Here is a 26,074-nt window from a genome sequence, read left to right as displayed (position 1 = left end):
TACAAATAAATAAAAAAATAAGTTTTTTTACTTTGTATTATCTTCTACCAGTTCTAATGTGTTATATTCTCCTACATTCATTTCACATTTCCACAAATTTCAAAGTTTCTCATTTGAAATGGTATCAAGAATATGCATATCCTTGCTTCAGGTCCTGAGCTACAGGCAGTAAGATTTAGGTATGTCATTTTAGGCGAAAATGAAAAAAAGTGGATCACTCGGTCCATGGGTGATTGCTCACAAAACTAAAACAAGAAATGTCGTCCTTTGGAGGAAGGATTGTTGACAAATATTTGTCATTTGTACCTTTGGTTGGGAATATTTGTGATATTTTGGCCTCACCCAGGGCTCCTTTAGGACTCCATACTTTCATCTGTAGGTGCTACAAAGTAAACATTGGAGTCATATGAAGCTTTATTGCATGCTATGTAATATGAGTAGTATTTTGATTTCAATAGTACATTTCTTACATACATTTATGCATATTGAAAAATATGACCATGAATATTAAAAATATATTATTTTAGATTATGCACATTTTTAAATATATGATCCCTTCATTCACCCCATAAAACTAATACTAGTAGAGATTCCACTCTGGAAATACAGATGCTTCAGAAAGTATTCACACTAATTTACTTTTTAATTTTTGTTTTGTTTTACAGCCTGATTTGAAAATGGATTAAAAATAGCATATTTTTGGTCACCGGCCTTTACACAATACCCCATAATGTCAAAGTGGAATAATGTTTCCAGGAATTTTTACAAACAAATGAAAAATGAAAAGCTGAGATGTCTTGAGTCAATACATATTCAAACACTTTGTCATGGCAAACCTAAATAAGTTCAGCAGTAAAAATGTCCTTAACAAGTCACAGAATAAGTTGCATGGACTCTTTGGGAAATACTATTGTTTAACATGATTTTTGAATCATATAATGCTAAAAGTAGCAGAGATCACAGTCTGGAACTTAGGTATTGGAGTAAGTTATATTATGAGTTGAACCCCCTTTGGCACTTCGAACACCCTCAATTTGTTGGGGTATGGAATCTACAAGATGTCAATAGCGTTCCACAGGGATGCTGGCCCATGTTGACTCCAACGCTTCCCACAGTTGTGTCAAATGGTCTGGATATCCTTTGGGTGTTGGATCATTCTTGAAACACACAGTAAACTGTTGGGCTTGAAAAACCCAGCAGGGTTGTAGCTCTTGACACACACAAACAAATGTGCCTGGCACCGCCTACGATACCCTGTTCAAAGGCACTTCAATATTTTGTCTTGCCAATTCACCCTCTAAACGTCACACATACACAATCCATGTCTCAATTGTCTCAAGGCTTAAAAATCATTCTTTAACCCGTCTCCTCTCCTTCATCTACACTGATTGATGTGAATTCAGTAAGGGACCATAGCTTTCACCTGGATTCACCTGATCATTCTATGTAATGACATAAAAAAGTTCCTAATGTTTTGTACATTGAGTATTTCAGAAGTCCTTCCTCCAAAGGACCATTCTATGGAATACATTTAGTGAAAATCCCAAAGAGTTCTGAACTTCTTTGGTTCTAGTTTCATGAAGAGTCACCCCAGTGCTTTGTCTGTCCACACAGGCCCACCGGTAGAGATACCAGTGTTTACTCTGGTTAGCGAGGGGAGGAACATGGATGAAGCCCAGAAGTTCTGCAGGGAGTACTACGATGAACAGGCCACCATCTTCAATGCTGAGGACCAGACAGCAGCTCTGAGAGCAGTGTCAGCACAGAGCCTCACTGACGCTGTCTGGGTCCACTCCCATTACCATGCCTTTTGGCCCAAACCGGGCTATTCGAATACACCAAATGCAAAGTGTGTTGTTCATGAACTTGTAAAAAAATTATGGGTTTTGAGAGAATGCACAAGTTCATGTAACTTTGTGTGCCAGAATAGTAAGTTTATTTTGCATCCCTTCTCCCTACTACTCCAAAGTAATGAAAACACTTTACTTGAAGGGGGGTAGTCATTCTTAACATATTGGTAAAGTACATAGTACATTTCAAACAATGTCACCTTTAAGGGTTACTGTATGTATCCTATCCTTTGACAATCATCTAGGTGCATTTATTTAACATCAATGTCCATGTCTTTTCGTGCTTTTTTTAAGACAATTGTATTTTCTGTCCTTAGGCACACAATTAAACTCAGAGCTTAAATACTACATGGGTCAAGGTTCATTGACGTGGGAGGAGGCACAGACGGCTTGCCGATCCAATGGAGATGACTTAGCGAGCATCCTCACCCAAGAAGATTACACAGCATTCCAAAGCATAACAGAGACACAGCAGTTTGAAATGTGGATTGGACTCTACTGGAAGACTTCTACCAGAATGTGGGAGTGGTCCAATGGGGACCCCTTTCCATACTGTGTGTCTGAGCCTCAACTGGGTGCTAGTAACTGCTGCTCCCTGACCCATAAGGGCCATTGGCAGACTGAAAACGTCACCCTGGAGAAGACAGACTGCTCTCTGAAGAGACCGTTCCTTTGCACTGGAAGTAAGACTGACATCTTTATTGAACAGATAGAGAGAGGAAAAGGTAGACAGAGGTTGTGTCAAAGGGCACTAGGCTGGATTCAAACCTATTCTGACACCATAGACATGTGTCCCGGAGTCTGTTGCATTTCCGCGAGAATTGCCAAGGCCACCAGACTGTCATCTTATTGGTGTTACTATGGCTCGTAAGACAGGGGCAGGGATGGCAATTTAGCCCCAATAGGGTCCCACTGCAGCAAACACTGTCACATGTCAGACACAGAGATGCTACATGTAGCCTACTCCATCCACCTCTCTCTCCCCACCTTTCAGATATATATGTGCTCATGTGGTTTCTATTATGAGATAATAGTTCCATACTGGTAAACATAGAACACAGAGGGTTGCTACTACACAGTTCCAAAGTCATTTACAGCCTTTAAAGGACATTGGAAGAAATATTTATTATTTATTGTAAATAAGGTGAACCTCATTTGAGTGTCTGTTACCATTCATATGTCCCTCTAGAAAAGAGAATCAAGCAGACCATTGTAAGGATGTCTCTGAAATCTAACACAGGAGCTGACCTCAATGACCCAGTGGTAAAGGAACAGGTGTTGGAGCAGGTACAATAGTCCTACATCTCCCACATCAGAAATAATGTCATCCTCACTCATTTCACTCTTCTCAGGATTAGGAATAGAAACCTGACATAACATGGTATTACATTTATGATGCTCAATTAAAATGGGTGTTGCTGGCTTCATCTAGTTTGATCATATCTCATAGATAAGCAAGGAGTTTGTGAAGAATGGTAACTTCATCCAAGGCATACGCTGGAGAGAACTGCCGAAAGGAGATGTTTTTCGCAAAACAGTTGAACTTGGAAGCCCTGATGAAGGTAAGCACTTTTTGGTGCTACAGTTATAAAAATGACCCTACTTTTGTTTAGTCTTGTGCAGAGTCCCTTGTACAGTGTGTTTTTAGGTTTTGCATCCCATTGACAGTTTGGAAATGAAGTCAGGTGTTCATGAACTAATTCCAGTGAGAGTCTTTGTACTGTTGTGTTTGTTTTCTTAGGTCAGTGTGGGTCTGGATGAAGAGGACCAGTAAAGGTGATGCAGAAGGAGAGGCCTGGAAGGTCCAAGGAAACCACATTATATATTATATACCTTATAATATGTAATACAATATTATTCTTGTTCATGTCATTCAAGTTATGATAGTTCGATTTGTCGTATGAAGGTAAAATTAAGAAGTCAATTTACATTAGGATTGATTTAGACTTTACAATGTTTGACTAATATAACGCCAAATTATAATCTAAGATATTTGTTGGTGTATGAATGTAATGTAATAATGTTTGTTTGGTTAGTGAAGAAAAGGGGAATAAAAAGGACATTTGTGTTTTTTCAAGTTTGTTGTTAAGGACATTTCAGTCAGGGACTTGCATTGTAATGAGAAAAAGTATGTTACACACTCAATTATGGATGCGACTGTTGACATTCTTCAATAAAATATGTTTGATTAGTGAAATCAGTATTACCATTATTTTCACTCTCCAGCAAGAATGGTGAGATGGAGGCAGTAATCACAACAGAGTTATGTAGAATTATGTGCCAACATGCAAGCAGCAACCTTCAGGGAATAGTACATACAGAGACACACACAGACAGACAGACTGTTGTGGGTGTGACAGAATGGCAGTATCCATGTCATGAAGCTAATCAACATTTGTATATCATTAGAGTTTTCCCTGGTGTCATGGTGTGTTGTGGCAGCTATTACAGTCAAACACAGGCTCATGGATAGCAGGGGAGGGGTGTGGGGGTCTTGTCCTTATTCGTGTAGTTGATGGCTGGGTATACATTAATCAGCTTGATAAACCAAGTCATGTAGGCCTAGTTATTTAGCAAATGGTTTTATCCAAATTGACATAGACCAGGAAGTAAAACCCACATCCGAACTACTTCTACCGTAGCACTAAACTCCAACCAAATAAGCTACACCGTGTTCATACCAGGAACTATGGGCTCTTGTACATCAAGAATTACATTGCACTTTGTTTACACAATTGGGGATTAGGCTGCCATAACCCTGCAGGTACCACATGAAAACAAACCTTAATTACAATGTATTGGGCTGTAGGAAGATGGCCTGCTTTGCCTGGCACTGAGAGAACTCACAGGTTACAAATCAAATCACATTTTATTAGTCGCACGCATCAAATACAGACCGTACAATGATATATTTGGTGTTTTCTTTGATTCTTTAACCACATATCTTCATGTCTCATTAAACAGAGGTCAGTAGATATTGTACTGAACCATGCTCTTTAGCCCAAGTCCAGTGGAAATAATGAATTGATTCCTATTTACCAAATATACTGCAAATTATTGTCACAAATGTGAACTTGATACACTAACAGAAATGTATATTTGATCAAGCAACGTAGATGTACTGTATTTCTAACACTGTATAAAGTCCACTGTAATAACAGAGAAAATACATTGGGTCTATTGGTCAGTGTTTGTTCATGTGGAGGGAGGGGTTGGAGCTGAAGTTTCAGCATCTCCTGGGTGTGTTCACCTGGTCAGCAGAGAGGGAGGAGAGAAACTCTATAAACTCACCTCTCTTTCCCCGGTCTCCCCATCTCACAACCAAACTATGGGGAGGGAAGAGGACAGCTAACTGGGTAGGTGTGCCATCATTTCAAGCTGCATTAAACATCTTGGATCAATTGAAAACATCAAATGATTTTGCACTCTGTCCTTTTCTTTTAAGAGATACTCACATAACCTTTTGTAACTTTTTCGTACACTATCTCCTTTAAATTATTTGAATGGAGCTCTTTGCTCTTTGTTTAATATTCTGACTAGAGGTCAAATCTAATATTAAATCAAAGTTTTTTATATATATATATATATGTATATTATGACTAGTGATGCTTTATCCTGTGTCCCTTCCATGTATATTATGCATATCATAGACAATGTGGGAATCAATAGATTTAGAGATGAAAATATGTTGAAATTAAAGCTCCATCACATCTTTTACCTCGACTTGGATTCTAAATGTATTTGCTACTTTCAAAGTACGTGTTCGGTTAATCGAAGTGTATACCATGTCAATCAATCAAATGTATTTATAAAGTCCGTACTTATCAGCTGATGTCACAAAGTGATGTACAGAAACGCAGCCTAAAACCCCAAACAGCAAGCAGTACTTGCAAATGGTGGTCCTGTTGTAATCACATAGCTGACACAGCAATAACAATCACACAAGAAAACAAATGCAGATGTATAAGTGGAGTTGTGATGGTGAACTTCACCATTTTAGACCTTCAGCCTGCAGACAGTGGGAGCTACTGCTGCAGAGCAGAGATCTCTAGAGGGTTAAATAGTCCTTTAGAATTCTACAGTCTGGGCGTAGTGAAAGGTATGTGTTGCACTTCATACTACTGGTTGTCAATGGATTTTGTTCAGTGCAGATGTCACCATACAGTAGGAAGGAACATGAAGGGTTGATCGGCTTGTCTCTATGAGGTGAACAAGCCAAAACTCATTTCATGGTCAATGCTGTCTGTTCCTGAATCCTAACATTTTGTGTATGTATTGAATGTTTGAGCATACCTACCACTTCCATCAAAAAGGCGAAAGTCAACCATTTGTGTCTTGATCTCAATGTATGAAAGTTACATTTATACATCACTATTGTGTTCTTTCCCTAACAAAGTCTGTACTGTTGGTAATGTTGTTTTGACTAGTGATTTGACTAGTGACTAGTGATGCTTTATCCTGTGTCCCTTCTGACGGTCTGTGTGGTGAAATACTTCCATTATCTGGGGAACAATATTGAGAATCAGCCAATCGCAACCCAAAATGCAAGTCGGTGCAGGCAGGAATGCACCAATAATGACAAGTGCCAGTACTTTAAATTTAACTGGAATGAGAGAGAAATTTGGAAGGAGGTTGTGTTAATTTCTCCATGGCCTTGACACGTGCTCTGTTGCTTTCATCAATTAAATATACATCTCTATATTACTCTGCTATCAAACCGTATGTTTTGCCTATATTTTATAATAAATAGTGGAAGATGAAGATGGTCATGTTTGCCAGTCAACACAACAAGCAGTCTGATAAGCATTTTCCTCTGTATTTTAAACAGTCCCCTACTCAGCCAAGAAGTACATCCTTGTCCCTGAGAAGAAAAACTGGACCGAGGCACACGAGTACTGCAGACAACACTACACAAATCTGTCCATCATACACACAGAACAGGATTGGAAGGCAATTCAATCCACTCTGAGTCATTTAAAATGGTGATGTGTGGATTGGGCTCCATAGAGATAAACCTGATCCAGATGAAAAGTGGAGGTGGTCTGATGGGGAGGAGTTGATGTTCTTAAACTGGGATGGTGTCTTTGGCAGCCATCCCAACATTCACTGTGCCGTTTCAGTTTGTTCTTGTTTTCAACAACAGTTGTGTGACACCTTATTACCCTACATGTGTCAATATGGTATGGGCTCCCTCTCTTTCTATCTCTAAAACCACTATTGTTTCCACTTCAAATCACTGGATGTCGACCTCAAAATATCCCCTATTATTGACTTCCTTTATATTATTCTTATTAACTGTCTCATGAATTCTGATAAATCACTTTTCACCTTTCTTCCCATAAGTTCGTCATGACAATGGAACAACAGAGAAGGTGTATAAGCTGATAACCGAACCAAAGAACTAGACGGAGGCTGTGAAAGACTGAAACTATCAACAAGGAGAACCAGCCAGTATCTGTAACCAGAAAGAGCAGGATGCCTTTGATCAGGTGACTAAAGGGATCACCTGGATTGGACTAAAGAGTGAGAACAACACATGGAATTGGTCCAGTGGGGAACCATTTCAGAATTGGGACAATCCAATGTGTTTGGGAGACGGAAACTGTGTAATGCTGAACTATTACAGAAAATGGACAGTAGAAAATTGTTCCAAGTCATTCTCTGTGCTATGGGGGTAAATTGAACCCTGTGAGAGTGTTATCAAACTCGTGTTGACAGTCAATCATAATTTATGATTAGTTTGTATAGATCCTCCCAAATAATACAAATGTAAATGTTTTATATAGAGTACATTGTTTTAATATCATTGATCAACATGACAGGAAACAGGCACTTATTTGCATGTGTTCTATTTCATTTTGACAGGTGAACGACAAAGTAACACCACTGGGGATGTTGTCAATCCTGCTACTCCTGAAACCACCACCTCTACTTCAACTGGATCTCCCTCTGCCAAGATGTCCACCTCACCACCTGCCACTACTAATGGACAGTCCACCACCTCACCACCTACCGCTACTAATTGACAGTCCACCACCTCACCACCTACCACTACTAATGGACAGTCCACCACCTCACCACTACTAATGGACAGTCCACCACCTCACCACCTGCCACTACTAATGGACAGTCCACCACCTCACCACCTACCACTACTATTGGACAGTCCACCACCTCACCACCTACCACTACTATTGGACAGTCCACCACCTCACCACCTACCACTACTAATGGACAGTCCACCACCTCACCACTACTAATGGACAGTCCACCACCTCACCACTACTAATGGACAGTCCACCACCTCACCACCTACCACTGCTAATGGACAGTCCACCACCTCACCACCTACCACTACTAATGGACAGTCCACCACCTCACCACTACTAATGGACAGTCCACCACCTCACCACTACTAATGGACAGTCCACCACCTCACCACCTACCACTGCTAATGGACAGTCCACCACCTCACCATCTGCCACTACTAATGGACAGTCCACCACCTCGCCACTACTAATGGACAGTCCACCACCTCACCACCTAACACTGCTAATGGACAGTCCACCACCTCACCATCTGCCACTACTAATGGACAGTCCACCACCTCACCACTACTAATGGACAGTCCACCACCTCACCACCTGCCACTACTAATGGACAGTCCACCACCTCACCACCTACCACTACTAATGGACAGTCCACCACCTCACCACCTGCCACTACTAATGGACAGTCCACCACACCACCAACCTCAACGTCCAGTGGACAACTGACCTCATTAGGTCCCACCTCCCCAGACAGGAAGCCCACATCCTCCCCCAGTATTACAACTTCTCCACTCCATCCCGGTGAGTGTCAAACATGGAACTACATTCTGCACAAAGGTGTACAAATGACAGTTGTTGGACATTTAATGGAAGATAAGACCTTGAGCGTATTCAGTGGTGGAAAAAGTACCCAATTGTCATACTTGAGTAAGTGTAAAGATACCTTAAAAGAAAATGACTCAAGTTAAAGTGAAAGTCACACAGTAATATACTACTTGAGTAAAAGTCTAAAAGTATTAGGTTCTAAATATACTTAAGTATCAAAAGTAAATGTTATTGTTAAAATACACTTAAGTATAAAATGTAAAAGTATGTTGTTTTCATATCTTTTTAAATTGACGGATAGTCAGGGGCACACTCCAACACTCATTTACAAATGAAGCATGTGTGTTTAGTGAGTCTGCCAGATCAGAACCAGTAGGGATTACCATAGATGTTCTCTTGATAATTTGACAATTTTCCTGTCCTGCAAAGCATTCAAAATGTAACAAGTACTTATAGGTGTCAGGGAGAATGTAGGGAGTGAAATGTACTTTTCTTTAGGAATGTGGTGAAGTAAATAGTGAAGTAATGTACAGATACCCAACAAAAGTACTACTTTCAAGTAGTTTTTATTTAGGTACTTTATACCACTGTGTGTATTTGTCGTTTTGTGTTTATGAATTTGCATTAACATGGGTGCTATTTTCATGTGTGCTTGTGTCTTGTCCATGCAGATTACCTGCACTACTTCAATGAGTCCAAGAGCTGGATAAATGCCCTGAAGTTCTGTAAAAGTTGTGGCTCAGAGTCCAACCTGGTGCACATCACCAACCAGACCGTACAGGCTGACGTGACCCAGCTCCTGGCCAACTTGGAGCTGCTCCTATTATGTGGCTTGTTCAGTGGGGTGGAACATTCAGAACGTTGCAGATAGACAAATATTACGCAGAAGTGTCATGGTTTACTGCAGAATAGAGATTTACTCTCATGTCAGCTCTATGCAATGTATTACTTAATGCAATGCTCTGATTATACCTCCCCATTGAAAAAGGCTCAACATACATCTCAGACACCCCCTCTCTACAGCTGGCTACTATCTGAATTGCTCTTTTCTCCCTTTAACTCTCTCCCTTTTACAGTCTAGACTCACTCTACTAGTAATAGTCCTTAGAATGAGCCAAAACATAATGACAAGGCCTGGTCATATAAGATACTGTACATTGATGTCCTCTCATCCAACAGAGCTCCACTAGAGGGCTCTCCATGGCAGCCTGGACAGTCTGCAGACAGACACCACACTGATCTGCCAGAGAGACTACCACACTCAAGGTCTGGAAGGAACCTGCATTTCAAATAATTATAATTTTAAACCACTATTATTAATAGTATAACTACTATTATTAATAGTATAACCACTATTATTAATAGTATAACTACTATTATTAATAGTATAACCACTATTATTAATAGTATAACTACTATTATTTATATTATTGCTACATTTACTTATTATCATCTCAGTTACATGATATTACTTAATGAGACTGTACTTACACATACTGACACATAAACGTTGTTATTTGACCTATAATTTACTTTAATGCTTCAATTGTAAAGAAAGGTAAAGTAAAAGTTATTAATTGAAAATATAGTGATAGGTACTGTTTGAGAACACTATTTAGTTAGAATGTAGTTATTGATATTTTGAATTTCCTTTCATCTCTGTTCTGAATAAACAACCATTTAGAGTTTGATCAGTGTGGAATTTCATTCTTCATAGAAAGTGCATTGAGTGATGAATCAAAAGCTATTAAAATGGTCATAATGTATCCTTATTATTTGAGAGGTATTAAGTGGTGTCTAGTCTAAATCCATGTTATCAATATTTTCAGCAGGACTGAAGGAGTCCATCTCAACTGTCAGCAACAATGAACCTGGTATCTCAGAAAACAACTTTTCATTGGGGCGAGATGTCTGTAACATCTGTAATGTTGACACACTATTTCACTGATGGGCTGTATTTATGCAACACTGCTCTCTAAACCATAAGCTCAAATCTATTTTTCCCAGATGCAGCCCCTGACCTCTTCTTTAGCCAGCAGTCCTTGCATGAGTCCTTCAGTGACACCTGAGTGGTCGACCCATGTGAGTGTTTATGCTTATATACTGTATGCTTAATGCTTTAGTGGAAATCAATCTAATATTGTAAAATTGAGGACTGACAATCAGTCTCAACTGGGTGGTAGTAACTGCGACTCTCTGACCCGTAAGGGCCATGGAGAGACTGAACACTCCTCCCTGGACAATGGAGACTGAACACTCCTCCCTGGACAATAGAGACTGCTCTCTGAAGAGATCGTTCCTTTGCATTGGAAGTAAGACTATCATCTCTATTTATTTATTTATTTATTTATTCATATTATTTTTGTTTTAAGTATATATTTTCAATAAACAAATAGAAATATAGTATGACAGTAGGGAAAGTTACACAGAGGTTGCATCAAAGTGCACTAGGCCAGATTCAAACCTACGACACCAAAGGCGTGTTCCAGAGACTGTGGCATTACCGCTAGACCAGATAGTCCCCAAGACTGGTATCTTATTGGGGTTATTGGGGTTTATATCTGTAAGACAGGTGTAGGGATGGCATTTTAGCACCAATGGGGTTCTACTTTAACAAGCACTGTCAGATGCAGGACACAGAGAGGCATTCATGTAGACTACACCACTATCAGATGGATTCATGTAGACTACACCACTGTCAGATAGATTCATGTAGACTACACCACTGTCAGATGGATTCATGTAGACTACACCACTGTCAGATGGATTCATGTAGACTACACCACTGTCAGATGGATTCATGTAGACTACACCACTGTCAGATGGATTCATGTAGACTACACCACTGTCAGATGCCACCTCTCTCCCAACACTCTCACTAAGGACTAATGCAAGTGTGTGTTCATGTGGTTTATCTTATGAGATAATATTTCCATACTGTTAAACAGAGTCTTGTTATTACATAGTTCCAAAGTAATTTACAGCCTACAAAAGGACATTGAAGGAAAAGTGACTTATTTATTGTCCCTCTAGAAAAGAGAATCAAGCAGACCATTGTAAGGATGTCTCTGAAATCTAACACAGGAGGTGACCTCAATGACCCAGTGGTAAAGGAACAGATGTTGGAGCAGGTACAGTAGTCCTACATCTCCCACATCGGAAATCAATGTCATCCTCACTCATTTCACTCTTCTCTTATGATCACAAGTTTATATTCCAACTGACCATATTATTAAACTCTGATGCTTGATAAAAACGATGAGTGCTGCAGGCTTTATCTGGTTTGATCATATCTCATAGATCAGAAAGGAGTTTGCTAAGAACGGGAACTTCATCCAAAATGACCCTCCTTATGTTTAGTCTGTTGTTCAGAGTCCCTTGTTCAGTGTGAGGTTTTGCATCCCGTTGAAACTATGGAAATGAAGTCAGGTGTTCATGAACTAATTCCAGGGAGAGTCTTTGTTCTGTTGTGTTTGTTTTCTAAGGTCAGTGTGGGTCTGGATGAAGAGGACCAGCCATAATGATGCAGCAGGAGAGGGATGGAAAGTCCCCAAAAAATCACATGACATGTTATATACCTTATAATACATAATATAATGTTATTTTCCTTAATGTTATTCAAGTAAGTTATAATAGTTTGATTTGTCTGAAGAAAGTAAAACATAAAGCAAATTTATATGAGGATAGATTTAAACGTTCCAATGATTTACTATTGTCATATCAAATTATAATCTAAATGTTTTGGAGGTGTATGAATGTAGTGTAATAATAGTGTTTGTTGTACATAAGGGAAATTAGATTAGTGAAGTGAAGAGGAATAAAATGGACATTTCAGTGAGGAATTTGCAATGTATATTTCTTCATATGGATGTGACTTGACATTCTCAAATAAAATATGTTTTAGTGACAACAGTATTACCATTATTTTCACCCTCCAGCAAGAATGGTGAGATGGGGGCACAAACCTCAGTCATTGGCTTCATCAATAAGTGCACCTACGACGTCATCCCCACAGTTCCGTGCGAACATATCCAAACCAGAAGCCATGGATTACAGGCAAAATCCTCATAGAGCTAAAGGCTAGAGCTGCCGCTTTCAAGGAGTGGGATGCTAATAAGAAACGCTTATAAGAAATCCCGCTATGCCCTCAGACAAACCATCAAACAAGCAAAGTGTCAATACAGGATTAAGATTGAATCCTACTATACAGGCTTTGACGCCTGTCGGATGTGGCAGGGCTTGAAAACTAATACGGACTACAAAGGGAAACCCAAACACGAGCTTCCCAGTGACGCGAGCCTTCCAGACGAGCTAAATGCCCTTTATGCTCGCTTCCAGGCAAGCAACTCTGAAGCATGCATGAGAGCACCAGCTGTTTTGGACGACTGTACTTTAACGCTCTCCGTAGCCGATGTGTTCAAGACCTGACAAATATACCGGATCCAGGATGGGTAGTTCTAAGAGGTTTTAAACAGGTCATCATTCACAAAGCCGCAGGGCCAGACAGATTACCAGGACGTGTACTCAAAGCATGCGCGGACCAACTGGCAATTGTCTTCACTGCCATTTTCAACCTCTCCCTGAGTCTGTAATACCTACATGTTTCAAGCAGACCACCATAGTCCCTGTGCCCAAGGAAGTGAAGGTAATCTGTAGGTAATGATTACCGCCCCAGGGCACTCACGTCGGTAGCCATGAAGTGCTTTGAAAGGCTCGTCATGGATCACATCAACAGCAACCTCCCTGATACCCTAGACCCACTTCAATTTGCATTCCGCCCCAACAGATCCACAGCTGGCGTAATCTCAATCGCACTCCACACTACCCTTTCTCACCTGGACAAAAGGAAAACCTACGTGAGAATGCTGTTCATGGACTACAGCTCAGCATTCAACATCATAGTGCCCACAAAGTTTATCACTAAGCTAAGGATCCTGAGACTAAACACCTCCCTCTGCAACTGGATCCTGGACTTCCTGACAGGCCACCACATGTGGTAAGGGTAGGCAACAACACATCTGCCACGCTGATCCTCAACACTGGGGCCCCTCAGGGGTGTGTGCTTAGTCCCATCCTGTACTCCCTGTACAGGAGCGTGGCCAAACACAGCTGCGTTGCCAAACACAACTCCAACACCATCATTAAGTTTGCTGACAACACAACAGTGGTAGGCCTGATCACCCACAACAATGAGACAGCCTATAAGGAGTTAGTCAGAGACCTGGCACTGTGGTAGCAGGAGAGCAACCTCTCCCTCAACCTCTCCCTCAAAGATAAAGGAGCTGATCGTGGACGACAGGAAAAGGCGGGGCGAACAGGCCCCCACTACCATCGACGGGGCTGTAGTGGAGCGGGTCGAGAGTTTCAAATTCCTTGGTGTCCACATCACCAGCAAACTATCATGGTCCAAACACACCAAGACAGTCGTGAAGAGGGCACGACAACACCTTTCCCCCCCCAGGAGACTGAAAAGATTTGGCATGGGTCCCCAGATCCTCAAAAAGTTATACAGCTGCACCATCGAGAGCATCCAGACCAGTTGCATCACCGCCTGGTATGGCAACTGCTCGGCATCTGACCACAAGGCGCTACAGAGGGTAGTGCGTGCGGCTCAGTACATCACTGGGGCCAAGCTTCCTGCCATCCAGGACCTATATACTAGGCGGTGTCAGAGGAAAGATAAAAAAATTGTCAAAGACCAGAGTCACCCAACTCATAGACTGTTTTCTCTGCTACCTCACGGCAAGTGGTACCCGAGCGCCAAGTCTAAGACCAAAAGGCTCCTTAACAGCTTCTACCCCCAAGGCATAAGACTACTGAACAATTAATCAAATGGCCACCAAACTATTTAGATTGACATTTTTACACTGCTGCTACGCTGTTTATTATCTATGCATAGTCACTTCCCCCCCAAGCTTTTTATTTCTTTATTTAACTAGGCAAGTCATGTACAAATGACCTCAACTAACCTGTATCCCCGCACATTGACTCGGTACCGGTACCCCCTGTATATAGCCTCGTTATTGTTATTTTATTGTGTTACTTTTGTTTATATGGTAAATATTTTTTTCAACTCTTTCTTGAACTGTACTGTTGGTTAAGGGCTTGTAAGTAAGCATTTCATGGTAAGGTCTAAACATGTTGTATTAGGTGCATGTGACAAATAAAGTTTGATTTGATTTGAAATCACATCAATGTAGAATTATGTGCCCACATCCAAGTGGCAGCCTTCAGGGAACTGTAAGTATCGAGACAGACAGAGACTGTTGTGGGTGTGACAGTATGACAGTATCCATGTTATGAACCTAAGAAACATTTGGATATTATCATTTTCCCTGGTATCATGGTGTGTTGACTGTGGCAGCTATTACAGTCATAAACACAGGCTCATGGATAGCAGGGGAGGGGTGTGGGGTTCTTGTCCTTATTCATGTTGTTGATGGCTGTTATACATGAATCAACTTCATAACAAAGTCATCATGTAGGCCTAGCAAACGTAATTATCCACATCAACATAGAGACAAGGAAGTAAAACTACATCCTAATGTATCTACTTGTACAGTAGCACTGAAATCCAACAAAATTACCCTTATGGACTACAACATGTCCATACCAGGAACTATGGGCTTTTGTACATACAGAAACACATTGAACTTTGTTTACACAATTGGGGATTAGGCTGCCATAACCCTTCAGGTACCACATAGAAAACAGGACTTTATTTACAATGCATTGGGATCTCGGAAGGTGACCTGCTTTGCCTGGCACTGAGAGAACTCACTGACACAGGTTACAATAATATATTTGGTGTTTTCTCTGTTTCTTTAACCACATATCTTCATGCCTCATCAATCAGAGGTCAGTGGATATTGTACTGAACCATGCACTTTAGTGAAGCCATTGTCCAGCGCCAATAATCATGAGTTGATTCCTATTTACCAAATGTACTGCAAATTATTGTCACAAATGTGAACGTGATACACTAACAGAAATGTACATTTGATCAAGCAACGTAGATGTACTGTATTTCTAACACTGTATAAAGTCCACTGTAATAACAGAGAAAACATATTGGGTCTATTTGTTTATTTGTTTATGTGGAGGGAGGGGTTGGAGCTGAAGTTTCAGCATATCCTGGGTGTGTTCACCTGGTCAGCAGAGAGGGAGGAGAGAAACTCTATAAACTCACCTCTCTTTCCCCGGTCTCCCCATCTCACAACCAAACTCTGAGGAGGGAAGAGGGCAGCTAATTGGGTAGGTGTGCCATCATTTCAAGCTGCATTAAACATTATTATCCTGATCAAAGAAAGCACAGTGTTTCAATTTAAGAGGTAATAATTCAGATGTGTTTGGCACCTTTTATAACTCACTGTTTGAAATGATTTGAATGGTGCCCATTGCTTAGTATTCTGTGTATTTTTATGAAGTTGAGACTGACTACACTCTTAAAGTGTCAGACATTTGCCTGAAATGCCAGATAGGCCAACTTGGCTAAAAGTGGACCAGCCCATCTAAAAAAAAAAAATGTTATGTTGTGGAAAATGATCACTATCTGTCTAATAATGGGGCCCTCAAGGTAAAAATATTGGGCCAGTTTTGTGCCATCAAAGAAAAAAATGGGCCAGTGTTTTAGAAATGAATACTTGTCCCAGTCCACTCCTGCACTCTTAGAAAAAAAGGGTTCCAAAAGGGTTCTGCAGCTGTCCTCATAGGAGAACCTTTTGAATAACCGTTTTTGTTCATAGAATAATATTTTCCTCTGTGAAATGGTTCCACATGGAACCCATAAGGCCTTTTCAAAGGGTTCTCCTATGGGAACAGTCAAAGAACCCTTTCAGATTCTAGATAACCTTTTTCTAAGTGTAGAAGTCAAATCTAATTTGATAACAGTGTGAGTCAAAACATATCTTATGCATATCAAAGAAATTGTGGAAATCAGTAGATTTAGAGAGACTTGAGACACCTTTAAATCTCAACACATTTACCTCAAATTAGACTATATTTTTGACTTCTTTCAAAGTGCATGTTTGGTTAATCAAAGTTTATTCCATGTAATGTTTCCATAGAGTAACTGCAATGCTACTTTGGTAGTCAAATCACCTTAACATCATTTTGTCATTTTGTTTAACTGGAAAGGTACAACACTGCCTGTTAACTCTCAGAAGGAAGTTGTGCACATTAGTTCAGACTTCAACACGAATGAACGAAGACTGACAATTCTTTCTTAATTATTTTCTTCTACATTAAATCTTTCAAACAGGTCTGGATTGACAAATGATTGTGTTTTAACATGTGTTCACATCAACAATGCTTCTCTTGAGTTGCAATATAAGGGTTGGGAGCATTAAACCACAATCTCTTCACAGTGGTCATGATACAGCCAGTACTTCTACTCCTGCTACTGGGTAAGAGATCAGATGGGATGAATATTCCTCTTTTGGTATTATAGACCAACCTGCTATGACTTATCTAGTTGACCATGTATTCAAAGTAGTTGGGTAGTGGTTCAGAACCTGTCAACATCTATTTATGTACAATGAGCTTCAGTTTAACCAACATTTAAGATGACATCTACAGAATTCTCTCCTTGAGTTGACACATTCATATTTTAGTACAGTGATTATGAAGTTGAAATTCTAGCCCTAATGTTGATGTCGGTGTCACAATCTAAACAGAGAAAGTGATTGACCATCCCAAAAATAACATCTTTCTGATGTGACATTTATCCCCACAGCAGCCATGTCCTCACCAGTGTTTGGGACTGAGATATCAGTACTAGACGGAACCTCTGTTACCCTTGTCTGCACATACCTAGGGGATAAAACGTTTGAGACATCCTGGGGCAGATATTGTGGATTATTTCAGTTTACTGATCCCATAATGGAAGATAAATCCAAATATAAAATTAACGCTGAAGTTGGAACAGTGAATCTCACCATTTTAAAGCTACAGCCGACAGACCGTGGGAGCTACTGCTGCAGAGTCTATGTCCCTGGATGGTTCAATGACCTTAAACAATTCTACAGCCTGAGGGTAGTCAAAGGTAAGTGTTGCTCACATCAGACTATGGGTTAACAATGGGTTTTGCTCAGTGCAGATGTCACCTTACAGTAGGAAGGAACATGAAGGTTTAAAGTCTTCATCTCCATGTATGAATGTTGTATTAGTGCATCACTATTGTGTATCAGTTTGTTCTCTCGCAAACTGTTAGAGGAATTAAATTCCTATATGTTTAATACCCAATTAAATTAATACACTCAGCCCATTTCTAAGGATTTGTAAGAAACTTATTTGCATAAAATGGGCGAAGACCAGTCTCAAAATCAAGCACCAGCGTTTATTCTCGAGAGTACTGAACATGATACAATTTACAACAGGTTATAAACTGAAAATGACGTCATTAGGTTTAGAACTGTCCCATCTCTCCTCCACTCCGGTACAATGGCAGTATAGTTCTCAAGCTTTCCTACATCGTCTCCCACCAATTTAGATCATTTATGACCAAGCCAAGGTCTTCCTGTGTAGATAAGTATTCTAGCCAGTCTGACAATAAGTTCATTCGTTTCTACCAAGGAACAGACAGTCATTGTTCTAATTCTTGATTATAATTACACACATTATATTCAGTACTAGGATTAAAAGAAAATTCATACATCTATACAGTAACATAATAGTATTCTGATTAGTCAGTCCTGATTGAAATGTATACATAATTAGTCATTATTGATTTAAAAAATCCCTTAACACGAACAAAGTCTGCACTACTGGTAATATCCTTTTGCTGCCAAGTTGTACTGTGTCCCTTTCTGATGGTCTGTGTGGTGAAATACAGTATGTCTTGGTTACAGGTTGTGTGAGGGACCTACTGGACGAAGTCCATTTTCTGGGGAACAATATTGCGAATCAGCCATTTACAACCGAAAATGCAAGTCAGTGCAGGCAGGAATGCACCAAAAATGACATATGCCAGTACTTCACATTTGTTGATGAAAACGCAGGAATAATAGTCCACAGGTACAGGTACACAAATTATATATTTTTTTATGCTTGGGCAAATAAAGGCAGCAAAATCATTTTTGAATCAGCACCATTCTGATAACTACTACCACATTTTTTGTGATATTTATCCCACAGAAACAAATGTTTCCTGAAGGCCTCAACTGGTCATACGCCTGAAATTACAATACAGCACCTCCAACATGCAACCTCAGGCTACTCTCTGAGAAACTGCAGTGGTAAAGGTGAGTACATACAATGACATGACTTGATTCATCATTTGTTTTGGCCATTGAATATCTAGCCAATATCTAATAATCACAGAGGTAGACTTTGTTAATAGGCCCTCTTAAACAGGATAACATTGACATGGATATCAAACTCTGTCATGTTGTGTTTCTGTTGATTCCATCATCTCTGTTGAAGGTGTAACTTATTGAACGTCATCAATCAAGCATCAGAGCTCTTTGAAGAGAGCCGTTTCAGACCAATGATGTGTAAACTCTATAGAATACTATCACTACTATGTATTCACTTTTAGTCATTGATGCACAGGACACGTCCATATTCATAAAACAAATTGGTTGACGGATTGAATGAGTTTGCAAATTTATGAATTTGCATCTGTCATGTCTTTTTTACTCTGCTATAAAACAGTATGTGTTTCCTATATTTTAGAATAGTGGAAGCTGAAGATGGTCACGTTTGCCAATCAACACAACAAGCAGTCTGATAAGCATTTCCTCTGTATTTCAAACAGTCACCTACTCAGCCAAAAAGTACAGCCTCGTCCCTGAGAAGAAAAACTGGACCGAAGCACAAGAATACTGCAGACAACACTACACAAACCTTGCCATCATACACACAGAAGAGGATTGGAAGGCAATTCAAACCTCTTTGGGTAATTTCAGTGGTGATGTGTGGATTGGGCTCCATATGTCTGGTCCAACTGAAAAGTGGAAGTGGTCTGATGGAGAGGACTTCATGTTCTTTAACTGGGAAAAAGGTTTTGGTGTCTACACTGAGGGTCATGACTGTGTCTTGTCTATTTCATCTCATTGGCAACCAGTGAATTGTGCAGCTCAAAGACAGTATATGTGTCAACGAGGTAAGGACTGACTAACTCACTCACTGTCTCTTTCTATAAATGGAAAATCCAACTTGTCATTTAACAAATGGGATTGACTGATTGTACAACCCCTACCCTAATACTGTATTCTTCATCTAATCAGATCTCAAACACTTTATTAATTTGGTTATCTGTAACTTCCAAGTTAATTTCTTATTGTGCGAAGTCATTAACTGTCTCATGAAATCTGATGTGTCACTTTTCACCTTCCCTCCTGTAAGTTCGTCATGGTAATGGAACAACAGAGAAGGTGTATGAGCTGATGCCTGGGACAACGATGTGGCAGGATGCTGTGACAGACTGCAGGACAATAAAAGGCAGAGAACTGGCGAGTATCTGTAACCAGAAAGAACAGGAAGCCTTTGATGAGTTGACTACAGTGGCCACCTGGATTGGACTTAAGCACAACAATAAACGATGGGAATGGTCAAACAGAGAACCATTTCCAGAAAGCGAACCTACCTGGGTAGGTAGAAACTGTCAACAGCTGAACTCAGACAGAAAATGTACTCCAAAAGATTGCTCTAATCAAAGTGCTTTCTTTTGCTATGGAGGTGAGTTCAACATTGTAAGAGTGTTTTCAACCTTTTCAAACAGTCAGTGATATGACTAAGTTGTATATAATCTCCACAAAGAAAATCCTAGTTTACTAGAAGTATATTGTTTTTGTATCAATTATAAAAATGACAGGAAACTTCAAATGTACTTAAATGTATATGTATTCTACTTCATTGTGACAGACGAACGTCCACTTAACACCACTGGGGATACGACCACTCCTGTTACCCCTGAAACCACCAGCCCTACTTCAACTGGACCTCCCTCTATCAAGACGTCCACCACAACAACTAACACTTTACTACCTACTACTATTAATGGACAGTCCAATACCTCACCACCTACCACCACTAATGGACAGTCCAACACCTCACCAACTACCACTACTATTGGACAGTCCACCACCTCAACTTCCAGTGGACAACTGACCTCATTAGGTCCCACCTCCCCAGACAGGAAGTCCACATCCTCCCTCAGTAGTACAACTTCTCCACTCCATCCTGGTGAGTGTCAGACATGGAGCTACATTCTGTACCAATCTGCACAAATGTGTACAAGTGACAGTTGTTGGGCTTTTAATGACAGACAAGTCCTTGAGAGAATTTGTGGTTTTGTGTTAGTGCACTTCCATTAACATTTGTGCAATTTCATGTTTGTTTCTTGTCCATGCAGATTACCTGCACTACTTCAACGAGTCCAAGAGCTGGATCAATGCCCTGGAGTTCTGTAAAAGTCGTGGCTCCAACCTGGTGCACATCACCAACCAGACTGTGCAGACTGACTTGACCCAGCTCCTGGCCAATGTGGAGCTGCCATGTGGGGGAGTGTGGATTGGTCTGGAGCGGTCCATCTTTGAGTGGAGCGCCCCCTGGCTGTGGACCAGTGGTGATGTTGATAAGGTGGTGAAGTACAGAGAGTGGCACAACTGCTTCCCCCTCAACCCCATGAATTACCACTGTGGTAAGATGGTCCGGGTTGGTAACAGAGAACTGAAGTGGCTGGATGCTTCCTGTCATCAGGAATTACCCTTCATCTGTCAAGGTGCATTGCTCAACTTTGGAGCTCCTATTATGTGGTTTGTTCAGTGGGGTGGAACATTCATAACTTTGCATATAGACAATTATTACTTAGAAGTGTCATGGTTTACTGCAGAATAGAGATTTACTGTCTCGACTCTCATGTCAGATTTATGCATTGAATTACGTTATGCAATGCTCTGATTATACCTCCCTATTGAGGCTCAACATACATCCCAGACACCCCCTCTCTACAGCTGGCTACTATCTGAATTGCTCTTTACTCCCTTTAACTCTCTCCTTTTTACAGTCTAGACTCACTCTACTAGTAATAGTCTTTAGAATGAGCCAAAACATAATGGCAAGGCCTGGTCATATAAGATACTGTACATTGATGTGCTCTAATCCTGTGTATGATGTTTCAACAGATCTCCACTAGAGGGCTCTCCATGTCATTATGGACAGTCTGCAGACAGACCACACTGATATGCCAGAGAGACTACCACACTCATGATCTGGAAGGAACCTGCATTTCAATTCATTATATTATTACACTACGATTATTCATATTATTACTACATTAATTTATTATTATAATCTCTATTACATGATATTGCTTAATGATACTCTACTTACATATACAAACTTATAAGCATTGTTATTTGACTGTAATGTACTGTAATACTTTAACTATTTAAAAACAGAGTAAAGAAAGGTAAAGTAAAAGTTATTAACTGAAAATATTGTATAACTCCTGTGTGATCTGTACTGTTTGAGAACATGATTTAGTTAGAATGTAATAGTTATTTTTGTACTTTCTGCATAAACATCCATTTAGCATTTGATCAGTGTGGAATTTTATTCTTCGTAGAAAGTGCATTGAGTGATGAATCAAAAGCTATTAAAATGGTCATAATGTATCCTTATTATTTGAGAGGTATTAAGTGGTGTCTAGTCTAAATCCATGTTATCAATATTTTCAGCAGGACTGAAGGAGTCCATCTCAACTGTCAGCAACAATGAACCTGGCATCTCAGAAAACAACTTTTCATTGGGGCGAGATGTCTGTGACATCTGTAATGTTGACACACTATTGCACTGATGGGCTGTATTTACGCAACACTGCTCTCTAAACCATAAGCTCAAATCTATCTTTCCCAGATGCAGCCCCTGACCTCTTCTTTAGCCAGCAGTCCTTGGATGAGTCCTTCAGTGACACCTGAGCAGTCGACCCATGTAAATGTATGCTTATATACTATATCCTTAATGCTTTAGTGTAAATCAATCTAATATTGTAATACTGAGCACAGGATATCAGCCTCCACTGGGTGGTAGTAACTGCCTCCATCTGACCTGTAAGTGCCATTGACAGACTGAACACTCCTCTCTGGACAATAGAGACTGCTCTCTGAAGAGATTGTTCCTTTGCACTGGAAGTAAGACTATCATATTTTTCTCTTTTACGTATATATATATGTTTTAAACAGAAAGAGAGGAGGACAGTAGGGAAAGAGAGACAGAGCTTGCATCTAAGGGGCACTGTGCCAGATTCAAATCTACACTGACACCATAGATATGTGTGTCAGAGGCTGTGGCATTACCACTAGATGGACCAGTCAACGAGACTGCTATCTTATTGGTGTTAATATCTGTAAGACACGTGAAGGGGTGGCATTTTAGACCCAGTAGGGTCCCACTTTAACAAGCACTGTCAGATACCGGACAGTAATGTAGCCTAATCTACTCTAAAATGCCACCTCTCTCTCCCCACTCTCACTAGGGATTAATGCAAATATGTGTTCATGTGGTTTCTAATATGAGATAATAGTTCCATTCTGGGTAACATAGAATACAGAGGCTTGCTACTACACAGTTCCACAGTAATTTGCAGCTGTATTCATCGACCTGGCCAAGCCTTTCGACTCTGTCAATCACCACATTCTTATTGGCAGACTCAACAGCCTTGGTTTCTCAAATTATTGTCTCGCCTGGTTCACCAACTACTTCTCCGATAGAGCTCAGTGTGTCAAATTTGAGGGCCTGTTGTCCGGACCTCTGCCAGTCTCTATGGGGGTGCCACAGGGTTCAATTCTCAGGCCGACTCTCTTCTCTGTATACATCAATGATGTCGCTCTTGCTGCTGGTGATTCTCTGATCCACCTCTATGCAGACGACACCATTCTGTATTCTTCTGGCCCTTCTTTGGACACTGTGTTAGCTAACCTCCAGACGAGCTTCAATGCCATACAACTCTCCTTCCGTGGCCTCCAACTGCTCTTAAACGCAAATAAAACTAAATGCATGTGATTCAACCGATCATTGCCCGCACCTGCCCGCCCATCCAGCATCACTACTCTGGACGGCTCTGACTTAGAATACGTGGATAACTACAAATACCTAGGTGTCTGGCTAGACTGTAAACTCTCCTTCCAGACTCACATTAAGCATCTCCAATCAAAAATTAAATCTAGAATCGGCTTCCTATTTCGCAACAAAGCTTCCTTCACTCATGCTGCCAACATACCCTCGTAAAACTGACCATCCTACCGATCCTTGACTTCGGCGATATCATCTATAAAATAGCCTCCAACACTCTACTCAGCAAACTGGATGTAGTCTATCACAGTGCCATCTGTTTTGCCACCAAAGCCCCATACACTACTCACCACTGCGACCTATACGCTCTCGTTAGCTGGCCCTCGCTTCATACTCGTCGCCAAACCCACTGGCTACAGGTTATCTACAAGTCTCTGCTAGGTAAAGCCCCGCCCTATTTCAGCTCGCTGGTCACCATAGCAGCACCCACTAGTAGCACGCGCTCCAGCAGGTTTATCTCACTGATCACCCCCAAAGCCAATTCCTCGCCTTTCCTTCCAGTTCTCTGCTGCCACTGACTGGAACGAAATGCAAAAATCACTGAAGCTGGAGATTCCCATCTCCCTCACTAGCTTTAAGAACTGTCTGTCAGAGCAGCTCACAGATCACTGCACCTGTTCATAGCCCATCTGTATACAGCCCATCTATCTACCTCATCCTCATACTGTATCTATTTATTTTGCTCCTTTTGCACCACAGTATCTCTACTTGCACATCCATCTTTTGCACATCTACCATTCCAGTGTTTAATTGCCATATTGTAATTACTTCGCCACCATGGCCTATTTATTGCCTTAACTCCCTTATTTGACCTAATTTGCACTCACTGTATATAGACTTTTTCTTTTTTTCTACTGTATTATTGACTATATGTTTTGTTCATTCCATGTGTAACTCTGTGTTGTTGTATCTGTCAAACTGCTATGCTTCATCTTGGTCAGGTCGCAGTTGCAAATGAGAACTTGTTCTCAATTAGCTTACCTGGTTAAATAAAGGTTACATTTTTTTTTTTTACAGTCTTCAAAGGATATTGAAAGAAAGTTATATTTATTGTAAATAAGCTGAACCTCATTTGAGTGTCTGTTACCATTCATATGTCCCTCTAGAAAAGAGAATCAAGCAGACCATTGTAAGGATGTCTCTGAAATATAACACAGGAGGTGACGCAGGTGTTGGAGCAGGTACAATAGTCCTACATCTCCCACATCAGAAATCAATGTCATCCTCACTCATTTCACTCTTCTCAGGATTAGGAATAGAAACCTGACATCACATAGTATTACATTTATGATGCTCAATTAAAATGCGTGTTTCTGGCTTCATCTAGTTTGATCATATCTCATAGACCAGAAAGGAGTTAGCCAAGAACAGGAACTCCATCCAAGGCCTACGCTGGAGAGCTGCCGAACGGAGACACTTTTCGCAAGACAGTTGGAAGTCTTGGCAGCCCTGAAGAAGGTAAAATGTTTTTGCGTCACAGTTATGAAAATGTCCCTCCTTCTGTTTAGTCTGTTGTTCAGAGTCCCTTGTTCAGTGTGTTGTTAGGTTTTGCATCCCATTGACAGGATGGAAATGAAGTCAGGTGTTCATGAACTAATTCCAGTGAGAGTCTTTGTACTATTGTGTTTGTTTTCTTAGTGTAACCCTCTCACCAGGCTCGAATTTGACTCTCACGATATTACCTTACTTAGAATATCTGAACAGCTTGGGATATTAGGTGAGAAGGACATCTCCAATAAGAATCCTTATTGTAAAGTCGCTAGGGTGATGACAACTAGGGTATTAACTAACTTCAGATTGAATGATTATAGATTTGTTATTATATAAGGATATGCTTTTCTATGCATTAAATGAAACTGAAACAGTAAATGACTCCAATGCAACAGACATAAGGTTCAAGATCTGTATTATCACATCTTCAATGTACCACATCAAAATAAATACAAATAATAAACCCAATGAGTCGTGCACCAACCATGTCCAAATGACTTGGAAGCTTGCTTAAACCCATTGGCGAATGTTGGAGCTAAAAACAAAATGACGAGTCCCGAAGCACCCCACCATTGTAGTTTTTTAAATTGTACCTTTATTTAACTAGGCAAGTCAGTTAAGAACAAATTCTTATTTTCAAAGACGGCCTAGGAACAGTGGGTTAACTGTTCAAGGGCAGAACAACAGATTTGTACCTTGTCAGCTCAGGGGTTTGAACGTGCAACCTTCCGGTTACTAGTCCAACGCTCTAACCACTAGGCTACCCTGCCGCCCCACTCACTA

At 40.4% G+C, this 26,074-nt stretch overlaps 1 protein-coding gene across 4 annotated transcripts; it reads left to right on the top strand.

Moving 5' to 3' along the window:
* Nucleotides 1-15,918: 15,918 nt before the first annotated feature.
* Nucleotides 15,919-22,267, top strand: LOC109896384 (secretory phospholipase A2 receptor-like). 4 transcript variants are annotated; one of them, XM_031831363.1, is made up of 11 exons: nt 15,946-15,979; nt 16,986-17,130; nt 17,460-17,768; nt 18,574-18,745; nt 18,860-18,966; nt 19,482-19,622; nt 19,791-19,829; nt 20,072-20,404; nt 20,591-20,911; nt 21,081-21,449; nt 21,853-22,267. In XM_031831363.1, the coding sequence occupies exons 2-11, from the start codon at nt 17,097-17,099 to the stop codon at nt 21,861-21,863; spliced, it is 1,836 nt and encodes a 611-aa protein (XP_031687223.1). In that variant the 5' UTR covers nt 15,946-15,979; nt 16,986-17,096; the 3' UTR covers nt 21,864-22,267. The 4 variants fall into 4 exon arrangements, with proteins under 4 accessions (XP_031687220.1, XP_031687223.1, XP_031687222.1 ...); XM_031831360.1 differs by having other exon boundaries at nt 15,919-15,979; nt 17,092-17,130; nt 19,482-19,829; XM_031831362.1 differs by having other exon boundaries at nt 18,574-18,739; nt 19,482-19,829.
* The last annotated feature ends 3,807 nt before the right edge of the window (nt 22,268-26,074 follow it).

This window comes from Oncorhynchus kisutch, linkage group LG9 (assembly GCF_002021735.2).
Source record: "Oncorhynchus kisutch isolate 150728-3 linkage group LG9, Okis_V2, whole genome shotgun sequence".
NCBI classification, from domain to species: domain Eukaryota; kingdom Metazoa; phylum Chordata; class Actinopteri; order Salmoniformes; family Salmonidae; genus Oncorhynchus; species Oncorhynchus kisutch.
The sequence above is the reverse complement of the archived record's forward strand: the minus strand, read 5'-3'. Positions and strand labels throughout refer to the sequence as shown.